The 11,967-nt window shown below is 41.1% G+C and overlaps 1 protein-coding gene across 2 annotated transcripts in view; it reads left to right on the top strand.

The window, feature by feature from the left end:
- XPO7 (exportin 7) overlaps positions 1-11,967 on the top strand; it is a 38,249-nt gene that overhangs the window by 9,272 nt on the left and 17,010 nt on the right. For both annotated transcript variants that reach the window (XM_032855887.1, XM_032855888.1), the window contains exons 8-14: positions 466-539; positions 2,312-2,431; positions 5,702-5,848; positions 7,023-7,195; positions 8,970-9,163; positions 9,840-9,945; positions 11,474-11,609. In XM_032855887.1, the coding sequence (XP_032711778.1) occupies positions 466-539; positions 2,312-2,431; positions 5,702-5,848; positions 7,023-7,195; positions 8,970-9,163; positions 9,840-9,945; positions 11,474-11,609 (950 nt within the window). The remainder of the gene's footprint in view (positions 1-465; positions 540-2,311; positions 2,432-5,701; positions 5,849-7,022; positions 7,196-8,969; positions 9,164-9,839; positions 9,946-11,473; positions 11,610-11,967) is intronic.

Genomic DNA, 11,967 nt, shown 5'->3' with positions numbered 1-11,967 from the left:
CAGTGAGGAAGAGGGTGTTGGAGGAAACTTACTTGGGGTTCCTAGCTTGGGGAGGACTTAATTACTGGGTTACTAACAGATGTGAGTTTGACCTTCTCACATTCATCACCTAAGGATTCCTTACTCATTTGAGGTCATTTCTAGGTTTAAACACGAAACCAAAGAAAAGAACTTGTGCTTATGCTTTTTTTATGTTTTTCAGAATCAAACTTCTTGCTTTGAACATAGCCCTGATTGTCTTAAGTTCTCTGAGGGTCATAGGAATGAATCTGTTCTTTAGAGGAGCTAAAACCTAGTGCTTTAAAAAACAAAACAAAAACAAAAACAAAACAGGAAAAAACCCAGAGCCCCTCTTATCCCTTGAAAGGAACCCTGTGAGAGGAGGTGCCCCCAGTACATAGTGCTGTAAGTGTGTCACTAGCAACAAGCGACGTACTCAGTAACGGTTCCTTTGTCTTTTTTCAGCGTTCTTAGATTCTTCAACTCTGCAGCTGTTTTTTGACCTGTATCATTCCATCCCTCCTTCATTTTCACCTCTGGTGAGTCAGGACCACAGTTTCTAAAGCCCCACCTACATCCAAAAAGTAGCAATGATGAATGAGCCTTACGCTCGTTCATTCTATTGTACAAAATCATCCCAAGTGAAGCATACAAATGCTAGGGTTAGTTATTTAGCCTTTTGTGGTAAAGCTTGTAGCTTGAAGGTTCTCGTAGTGAAGTCTTAATTTAATTCTCTTTAAATTATTCCTGTCTAGTGACAAATTGCTGCAAATGCCAAGCTCTTCTGTCTCATCTTGAATCTGACTTTATACTGTACCTTAGAGAGCCACAAGCTAGAGTGTATGTGTTGGAGGGGTTGGGGGACGGGATTCAGCTTGTATTGTCTAACTGAAGATTATCCTGCCCAAGAAAATTTTTGAAAGTCCTTCAGGCACATGTTACATAAGTGATAAATGGAAGCTGTGAGGAGAAGGCAAATTTGTATACCATCCTGGATAACATTACAGAGCTTTTGGAAATGATGCATTTTTCTCCTTTAAAGCAGTAATTAACCTCATCAAATTTCAAAATTCATCCAGGTCCTGAAAGACATTGGCCTGGTATGTCAGATTATTTCATGTAAATTGCTAACGTACAAAACACACAGATAAGACAGTAAAGTAATGGGTGTTTTACACAGTGTTTCTACAGTAGGCTGTTTTCCTGGTTATTACGGTACTTTTCCAAATGTAGACCTTACCTTTAGTAGAAATGTGAATTCAGTGTTGTTTGTATCGTTAAGTTTACTTCAGGAAAAGGTAGCTCACTGGAGAGGTAGTTCATGAAAAGACTATTAGTAAAGATGTGGGCAACACTAAGGGAATCCAGCAAGGGGTGGTGAGATGAGGTATACCCACTAGGGTGTGCAGTAGTGGGGAGCCCCAGGGGGCAAGGGGAGGAAACCCTAGAAAGAACTGAAGCTGTGGCCTAGGGGAGGGCTGGGCGCAGAGGGAGGGACACTGCCATTCATGGCCTAGCCAGGGGTCTACAGGGGGTACCTCTTTTCTTCCTGCCCTTAATCTCGTGCTAGTACTTTCCAGTAGTTGAAGCCTACTGGAGGCAGGAGGGAGGGGGAGCTCTGGCTCTAAGTGGACAGAAGAAGTCAGCCTCCCAGGGAACAGAGCAGTGTGGAGAACGATAGAAGACAGATCTGGAGGGGCAGACAGTATAAATACTTAGCACAGTGGGGAAAGGGGAAAGGTTTTCAGGGTAAAGCCTGTTCTTTTCAGGACACAGATCTAGCTTGGTTTCCCATCCAAGTACTAACCAGGCCCGACCCTGCTTAGCTTCCGAGATCAGACGAGATCGGGCGCGTTCAGGGTGGTATGGCCGTAGACTAGCTTGGTTATTTCATTATGGCAAAACCTGATTAGCCAAAAGTCTTAGTGAAGCAGAGAAAACGAAACCTAAAGCTTTCTTAACCTACAAATTATATGGTATTTCCAAGCCTTAAATACATATCTTAAAAGAATCAAAGAAGCCATTGGGTGGTCAAAGAATAATACCTAAGTGAATTTCCAGACTGAATTTAACTAGTTGTTATGGTAACTTGGATCTAATGATCTTTTTTTTCTTTTAATAAAGCTGTTTCCAGTATCCTCAGCTGTACCCTTCTTGATCTTTCTATATCATGGTAAAAGTAGGGAGGTTGAAAGAACAGTTAATATCATATGTAAAGAAGAATATTCTAGGAGGGGAAGAAGGGAAAAGATAATATGGAGTAGCCGTATCATCTTTTTAATCAGTTGTGTTTGGTTGTGCCTGTTTTTAGGTACTATCCTGCTTAGTACAGATTGCCTCAGTCAGAAGATCCCTGTTCAACAATGCAGAGAGGGCCAAGTTTCTCTCACATCTTGTTGATGGTGTTAAGCGAATACTGGAAAACCCACAGGTAAGATTTTTGAGAATTTACTATTTAATACATATTTAAATATATGTTGTGTGTGGATGTGTGTAATTAGTATATGCCTCTCTGTTGAATCAGAAGGAACTACCATCTAGAAGCCACACTTAGCAGAAATCCTAGAGAACACTTCAGTGTGTCATTCTCAGAAGGTTTAAATGAGTCTGTATCTGTCGGCAGATTTTTTTCTTTTAAGATTTTATTTATCAAAGAGAGAGTACAAGCAGGGGAAGTGGCAGGCAGAGGGAGAAGCAGGCTCCCTGCCGAGCACAGAGCCCGATGCGGGACTTGATCCCAGGACCCTGGCATCATGACCTGAGCGGCTTAACCGATGGAGCCACCCAGGTGTCCTGTAGGCAGATTCTTAAAAATGTTTACCCAAATGAGAAATTTTTATCCTCTAGCCTCGGGAATGCAGGAGTTAGGGGAAAGACCACTTGGACACAGGAAATTGAGACAGCTGGTCATTTTTCCCCCAAGAAATTAAGAATCTAGAGTTTGCTTTTTGTTTCTGTTTCCATTTTTTTTTTTTTTTTTTTTTTTTTTTTAATATACATTATTTACCCAAGGTGTAGGTCTGCTTTTAGGTGGGAAAGGAGATACTGCCCATCTGGTATTCATTGCATAACTCAATTGCCCTTTTTGTGTTTTTCATTTCCAGAGATTCAGCCAACACCTACTTTTTTTTAAAGTGCCACTTCTCTACTAGACTAGGAAATACCATACAAGCATTTTGTTTTTATATATACTCAGTTCTGTCCTTCTTTTTAATAATTCTTTTTTTTTAACCGAAGTATAGTTGACTGAGAATGTACGTTAGTTTCAGATATACAACATAGTGAAAGAACTCTGTACATTGTGTTATGCCCACTGCAAGTGTGGCTACCATCTGTCACCACACAACGCTATTATAGTACCATTGACTGTATTCCCTGTGCTGTACCTTTTCTCCTCATGACTTCTTCACTCCATAATTGAAAGCCTGTGGCTCCCACTCCCCTTCATCCGTTTTTGGCCATCCTGCCCATTGCTTCCCCTCTGGCTACCCTCAGTTTGTTCTCTGTATTTATGAGTCTGTCTCTGCTTTTTTTGTTTATTTGTTCATTTGTTTTATTTTTTTTAGAGTCTATATATAAGTGAAATCCTCTGGTATTTGTCTTCCATTTGACTCATTTAGTTCACTTTGACTTACATAGCACCCTCTAGGTCCATCCACATTGTCGCAAATGGCAAGATGTGAGTCTTTTTTATGGTTGAGCAATGTACTACATTGTATGTATATGTATATGTATGTGTATGTGTATATATATGTGTGTGTATGTGTATATATATATGGTGCATATATATAAACCACTTCTTTATCCATTCATCTATCAGTGTACACTTAGGTTGCTTCCATATCTTGGTTATTGTAAATAATGCCGCATACATACAGGGTTGCATGTATCTTTTCAGATTAGTGTTTTTGTTTTCCTTGAGTAGTTACCCAGTAGTGGAATTACAGTAGTGGATCACACGGTATTTTTATTTTTAATTTTTTGAGGACCCTCCATACTGTTTTCCACAGTGGCTCTATCAGTTCGTATTCCCACCAACAGTGCATGAGAGTTCATTTTTCTCCACATCCTCACCAACGCTTGTTCTTTCTTGTCTTTTGAAGTCAAGTTTGTAGGGTTTTGGGGGCGTGGGTTGGTCTTTTTTGTTTTTGTTTTGTTCTGTTCTTTTAAGTAAGCTGTACACCCAGTGTGGGGTTCGAACTCACAACCCTGGGATCAAGGGTACATGCTCTTAAAAAAAAAAAAAAAAAAAAAGAGTAACATGCTCTAATGATTGAGCCAGCCAGGTGCCCCAGGACTTCTTGTCTTTTTCTGACAAGTGTAAGGTGATATCTCATTGTGGTTTAATGATGAGTGATGTTGAGCATGTTTTCATGTGTCTGTTGGCTATCTGTATGTCTTCAGAAAAATGTCTCTTCAGATCCTCTGCCCATTTTTTAAAAAATATTTTATTTATTTATTTGACAGAGATCACAAGTAGGCAGAGAGGCAGGCAGAGAGAGAGAGGAAGAAGCAGGCTCCCCGCTGAGCAGAGAGCCCTGTGTGGGGCTCGATCCCAGGACCCTGGGATCATGACCTGAGCCGAACCTCTACCCATTTTTTAACCAGATTGTTTTTTGGTGTTGAGTTGTTTATATATTTTGGATCCTAACCCCTTATAAGATATGTCATATACAGGTATCTTCTCCCATTCAGTAGGTTGTCTTTTCATTTTGCTGATGGTTTCCTTCACTGTGCAAAAGCTTTTTATTTTGGTGTAGTCCCAGTAGTTTATTTTTGCCTTTGTTTGCCTTGCCTGAGGAGACATATTCAGAGAAGTGTTGCTGGGACAATGTCCAGGAGATGACTGCCTACATTTTCTTCAAGGAGTTTTATGGTTTCAGTCTCACATTTAGGTCTTTAATTCATTTTGAGTTTATTTTTGTGTATGTGTAAGAACGTGGTCCAGTTTTGATTTTTTTGCATGTTTCTGTCCAGTTTTCCTAGCACCGTTTATTAAAGACTATTAAAAATGCATTTATTCATCCAACAAATACATAGAGTACCTACTATGTACCAGGGATGTGGTGGTGAACAAAATAAAGTATGCTTATCGAGGAATACCTACATAAGAAAACAGTAAATATACCTATATAAGTATAATATGCAAATAAATCCAAAGTGTTTCATATAAGTATAGAGTAAAATATATAAAAATACTAATCTAGGAATTAAATTGTTAGAGCAATGATGATATAATGTAAATAAACATTTTTATGACTTTGCCACAGGAGTATAGTCTTACTTAATGATAAATTTGACAGGTAGAAATGAAAATTTCATGATCTTTGATCAGTGGGAAGCAAACAGACCAGAAATATCTTCGATTGTACCCCTTTTCTGTTGCTAATCAACTTTACAGCTTTAAGCAAGTAATGTGATCCTTCTGGGCCTCCATTTCAGGCTTTCAATTGAGGCTAATAATTTCATCCCACAGGATAATTGTTATGAACAAATGAGAAAGCAGATGTGACCATCTCTTGTAAAAGTGACTTTCTAAAAAATTGTTTTTGAACATTCTACGGATGTGTCATTAGAAGTGAGGACCTGTAGCTGAGAAGTTAAAGTAGATTCTCCCTTCCCCTCATGCCATCCCCATTGTCATTCTGAAAGTATAGTGCATCACATTTTACATTTTATTTTCCTCCTGTGCTGTCACCAGAGCTTATCAGACCCAAACAATTACCATGAGTTTTGCAGACTACTGGCCCGATTGAAGAGTAACTATCAACTGGGAGAATTAGTAAAGGTGGAAAACTACCCTGAGGTCATCCGATTGATAGCTAACTTCACAGTGACCAGCCTACAGGTTTGTCTTCGCTTGTATCTCTCTTTCCCGCACAGTGAAACCTCTTCTCTTGCTCATTGGTTTTGAACTTAAAAGAATATGGGCATACCTCATTTTATTGCACTTCATGGATCCAGCGTTCTTTACAAGTTGAATGTTTGTGGCAACCCTGCATTAAGCGAATATGTCAGTGCCATTTTTCCAATAGCACTTGCTCGTTTCATGTCTGTGTGGCATTTTGGCAATTCTCACGATATTTCAGGCCTTCTCATATTTAATATGGTGATCTGTGGTCAGTGATTACAATTCCCTGAAAGCTCAGGTGATGGTTAGCATTTTTGGCACCAAAATATTTTTTAGTTAAGATGTGTACTTTGTGTTTTAGACATAATGCTATTGTACACTTACTGGACGATAGTGTAGTATGAAACATAACTTTCTTATGTGAACTGGGAAGCCAAAACACTCATTTGACTCGCTTTATTGCAGTGGTCTGGAATCAGACCTGTCGTAATATCTCCAAGGTATGCCTGTATTCCCTCTCCCCGCCCCCACCCCCAGGCAAAAGTGAATATAAGTATGGGGCAACCCTGAAAAGTAGTTATTGCAGCCTGCTTGTTTGCCTTACAGAAGTGCAAGGAGTTTGGTTAGAGGAACATGTGGGAATTGCAAGGATAATATTTAGCTTATCCTTCTGAAAAAACAAGATTGGAACATAGTGAGAAAAAAGTCAAGAGAGAGCCAGTGACCTCTCTTAGTCATGTAATAAAAGACCGTGGTTCTCAAATTTTATGGCTTGCATCAAAATCATCTGGGGAGTTTGATAAAAAATACAGGTTGCTTATGTTTTATCCCCATAATTTCTGCTTCACTAGATCCAGAGTGGAGCCTTGGTGTCTCTGTGTCAAACAGGTTCTCCAGGAGATTCTCAGGGATACTTATGTTTGAGAACCACTTACACAAGGCTTTCCTTGTGGGAAGGCTTACACAACCAGTGTAGAGCAGCTCTTTTTATTAGATGCTTAATCTCCAAAATAATAATAAGCACATTAGATGAATTGTCATGCACAGAACAAAGCCCATAAACATTTATCCCTTTCTTTTTTTTAAGCCTTTATCCTTTGTGTCAAGTGGCATGGGACTAATGTGTATAAAAAATGAGAAATATGCCTCCTGCTCTTTTGGTTTTCCTTAGCACTGGGAATTTGCCCCAAATAGTGTGCACTATCTCCTGAGCCTTTGGCAGCGGCTGGCAGCCTCTGTGCCATACGTGAAAGCCACAGAGCCCCACATGCTGGAAACTTATACTCCTGAGGTCACCAAAGCCTATATCACATCCCGTTTGGAATCTGTGCACATCATCCTGAGGTAAGGAAACTGGGACAGCCGCCTGGTGTCAGACTTGCCAGAGGTCAGACACCCAGTTGGTGAAAGCGCACTTGACATGGGCCTCCTTGGAGCTGATGCCGTTAACGGCTGTTTCCTCATGTCAGCCGAATAGCAGGTGGAACATAAAATCCGAGAGAACAGGCTTTCTCTGTAACATCCTCATTCACGACCCCATTTTTCTGCCCTCCTTGGCGATCTCTTTGAATACAAGGTATATCATCAGTATTCTGTTTGTCCTTGCCAGTGATTCCTTTTCAACATGACAGGAACATTTATAAGCTATAGATGATAAGAATTATGTATAAGTTATAGGTGCTTTAGTTTCCTGAAGAAAGAAGTAGATAACTAAGACGACACCATCCAGAGCTTACTAGAAGAGGTAGAATCCTACACAGCTAATTGCCGATTGCGTTACAGGAATGCGTGGTTTCTGTCTACCTTGACTTAACTGGACCAGAAGTCTATAGCTAAAGAAATGTTAGACATTTTCAGAAATGACCTATATAAAGTGAAGTTATTCTTGAGGGACCTTTCTTGTATGTGTGTATATCTGTATCTATATCTGTATTTTTTGTTGTTATTTTTCAGGGGAATTGGACTCTGAAGGTCTGGGTTTTGTTTTTTTTTTTTTTAATCAGATCTTAATTGGCTCAGAGTCAAGTGCATTAAATTGTCATAAGAGTTATAGGCTCAATTGTTGATGACTTGAATCCTTTCAAAATGCAAGTATTTGTGAAGTCTACTGGAAAGCATTGTTGTATCAGCCATGTAGTTTCTGTTCCTGAGGATTCAGCTGGTTTCAGTGAGGCGTTGTTGAGGAGTGGTTACAGGTGTGGGCTCTGGGCTGGGATAGCCAGTTAATAGCTGTGTGCTCTTGGGCAGGTTATTAAAAGGATTAAATTACTATGTCCTGGCCCTGTGTGTGGACCATAGTATACACACAGCTGTAACCTCTAGTTGTGATGGTCATGGTGGTGCAGCTGCTACGTTATCATACTGTGATGTAGCAACAGAAGAAGAGCTTGGAGTACAACATGATTTTTAAGTCTAGGAACTGATATATAAGGTAGGACCTGGTATAGATTCACAGTGCCTCCTCTGTGAGTCTAAAATCCAAGAACTGAAAACTAAATTTTCTCATAAGTTGGAAACAGAACTCATTTGGTGGCAAAATTTGACATGTGCTAATATGAGACCATTTAGAGCATTTATGAAAACTTCTTTGTATGGCTCTTCCTGATGGTTAAACATTTTGCTACAGGAATACTGTAGTTGCTACCCTAGAGAGTCCATTGAGGGTTCATAGCACATGCTAGAAGCATCATATTGCCTCTTTAAAATCTGAAGAGCTCTGAATTCCAAAACCTATCTGGCCACGATGGCCCCACACAGGGACAGGATATGTGTAGTCCCAAAGGTACTTAGAGCCAAGAACAAGCAAGAGAGTAAGAACCAAGAGCTCCTGGGGTAAGAAGCAAAGGACTGAAGGGATTGAGCAGATGAATGTTAAGGGAGCAGGAGTTCAGATCAAAAGCTAGACACCAACTCACAGAGTGTATCTAAAGAACATGACTTTACTTTGACCACCATCTCCCCACTTTTTATATTATACGTTTCTTGATAAAATGTAGTGTTGGGCTATGGGCCTCTGCCATTGGAAACGGTGGCTAAATGCAGAAGAAGGAGAGGTGTCGTAGTGGGGCAATCAATGGTATCTTTTAAGAGAGCTGCCTTCCTTTTCCCTTGGGAGCAGGGATGGCCTGGAAGACCCTCTGGAGGATACTGGCCTGGTGCAGCAGCAGCTGGACCAGCTGTCCACCATCGGGCGTTGTGAGTACGAGAAGACATGTGCACTCCTCGTGCAGTTGTTTGACCAGTCCGCCCAGTCCTATCAGGAGCTGCTGCAGAGTGCTAGTGCCAGCCCGATGGATATCGCGGTGCAGGAAGGTGAGTGGACAGTGCTGCAGCCTGAAAAGTGGTGCTGTCTGTCCTTCTTCACTCACTGCCACCTCTCTTTCCTCCCTGCCCCCCGAAAGAACTCTTCAATCATCCATCACTTCCATCTACACAAAAGAATACTATGAATAAATGCCACAGGGCTAGGGGAGAGTAACTGAAATCATGTCTAAGTGGATGTGTTTTTAACTTCCAAGAAAGTACTGGACTCGGGGGCTCCTGGATGGCTCAGTCGGTTAAGCATCTGCCTTCAGCTCAAGTCATGATTCCAGAGTCCTGGGATCCAGCCCCGTGTCAGGCTTGCTGCTCAGCGGGAAGCCTGCTTCTCCCTCTCCCTCTGCCTGCTACTCCCCTGCTTGTGTTCTCTCTCTCTGTCAAATAAATAAAATCTTTAAAAAGAAAAAAAAAAAAAGTACTGGACTCTGAAAATAATGACCTTGTCTCATAGGGGACTGTTAGTTATCTACTGAATTTCCCCCTTGGCCTCACCCTTGCCAGAGCAGGGTGGTAGCTATGCTCAGTAAGAAAAGTTAGACACTATGGCTTTACCATACTGTTCTTAAGATTACAGAAGCTCCTAGTAAGAAACACACCTCACTATGAGGAGATTTCATCAATGAAATGACCGCTGGAGTCTAGACACTAACAGGTCTTCTTCCTGTTGCAGGACGGCTGACATGGCTGGTTTACATCATTGGCGCAGTGATCGGTGGCCGGGTTTCCTTTGCCAGCACTGACGAGCAAGATGCTATGGATGGCGAGCTCGTCTGTCGGTAGGTGTTCTCACAGAGTCTTTCCATTTCACAGCTTTGACCGAGACCCCTCCTTTTGGGTCCTAACATCACAGGAACTTGACATGCTTCTATTAATGCTTTCCTCCCTGTTGATAGAATATAATCTCATGAAGCTGGTGCCCAGAAAATGAAGGACTGTTACAGGTCCAGCTTCAGACATTTTGTAAATACAGCAAAAATTCTACCTACAGTCTTTACTGAACAAACATTTACAGTAATTCAGCAAGGAAATGATGGATACAGAATTAGGAAAACCAGACTAGGGAGTAGCTTTTAGTTTTAAGGACAATATCTCAGAGTTAATGAAATGTGGACTGCTTTTTCAATAGCAGAGTAAGACTAAGAGGAAAATATGGTTCCGATATCCCCAAATATGGAATTACAGAGTTTCTACAGCCTTTCAAATCTCTTGACATACACTTTTCCAGAACTGAAGGGTTCTGAACTTTCCAATGCTCTCCTTAGAGATAAACACATTTTAACATGATGGCTTAGAATAGATTGGTTCCTAGACATTTCAGTCCATAATTCTTATTCTGAAAAAATCCCCATTTTTCTCTTAGCAGATGATGCCCATCTGCCCTTAGGTGCCTTAATCCTGACAAAATTGCCATGGCATGTCACAGATGGCATTTTTTGAAGAGTTCAGCAAAGATTTGATAAGGATGAAAGCTAATAAGCTATCTGATTCGGCAGGCTGGCGTGATACTGCACGTGTGTCATAATATAAGTTGAGTTTAGAGAGTGTCTTGTATACTGGTTCTCACACTGAGTGTTATAGCATCATGCCTGAGTCTTACTCACTCATTATATGTCAAGAATAGTTTACCTGTTCTCACATCATCAGAATGACAAGTGACTCAACTTGTAGTAACATTCTTATTCATCCCATATTCACACACTTGCATTCCAGTATGCTTTCTTTTGGGGGGGAAAGGTGTGGGAGGGGGTAAAGGGATGAAGTCACGGGTAGCATGTCTGCTCTTGGTCTCTGGAACTTTTACCTGCCTGTGGACATTGCCCTTCATGTGTCCATTCCCTTCATGGCTCTGTGGGAAAAAAAGATTGAGAACCACGAGCTTAGTCCAGTCTCCGTCATTTTATAGATGAGCAACTGGGACTCAGAAATAAACTGCTTTACTTACGGTCTCACAAAAGTTTCAAGGAAGGTCATAACCCCGGTGCCAGTGTTTTGTTTTGTTTTGTTTTGTTTTGTTTTCCCACTGTTTTTAAGCCAACTGTTAGTTCCGCCTCAGTCTTTAGTCTTGGTGGACTGGAACTTTTAAACAGCCAACCAGTCGCTCATATTCATTCTTCCGCTGTGGTTCCTGTGGGGCAGAAATGGAGAATTCTGTTCTCTCAGCAGAGTATTAAGCTTGCAGAGAATGCCTTTCAGATAGGATGGGTAAGGAGAGGAGACACAGAGGCCTATTTGAGGGTAGCTTGGATTTTCTAGAGTAATCAGGATATCCTGCTGTTGAGAGAATCATTGCTCTTCTTCCTCTAGGGTGCTCCAGTTGATGAACCTAACAGATTCTCGCCTGGCTCAAGCGGGTAATGAGAAGCTAGAATTGGCCATGCTGAGCTTTTTTGAACAGTTTCGTAAGATCTACATTGGGGACCAGGTGCAAAAATCCTCTAAGGTAACAGGCGCTCAGTTGGCTCCACTTGGTTCTCGCTTGCACTTGCAGAATTGCTGAGAAACATGTGATAGCAGTTCAGACACAGATTATAGTGTGAGGATGGTCCAGATGTCTCTTCTTAATCTGTAGAATTTTGAGAGGTTCATCCAAGAATTGGGTCCATTTCTCTAGTGTTCCATGTGCTTAACAGATGGCTGGTCAAAACATCTGGTGGTCTCAATGTTGGCATTTCTCAGTCTCTGTACATGAATTGATGTTCAGAACAGCAGAAGGTTTTGACAGTCTTTGTTATCTCAGGGTGAAGGGTACTGGTAAGATAGCTCAGCATCTCCCTAGTATCAAGTAATACTTAGAAACT

The sequence above is a fragment of the Lontra canadensis genome, unplaced genomic scaffold (genome assembly GCF_010015895.1).
Source record: "Lontra canadensis isolate GAN:19392208 unplaced genomic scaffold, GSC_riverotter_1.0 scaffold10, whole genome shotgun sequence".
In the NCBI taxonomy this organism is placed as follows: Eukaryota; Metazoa; Chordata; class Mammalia; order Carnivora; family Mustelidae; genus Lontra; species Lontra canadensis.
This window is presented reverse-complemented; position numbering and strand designations above follow the sequence as displayed.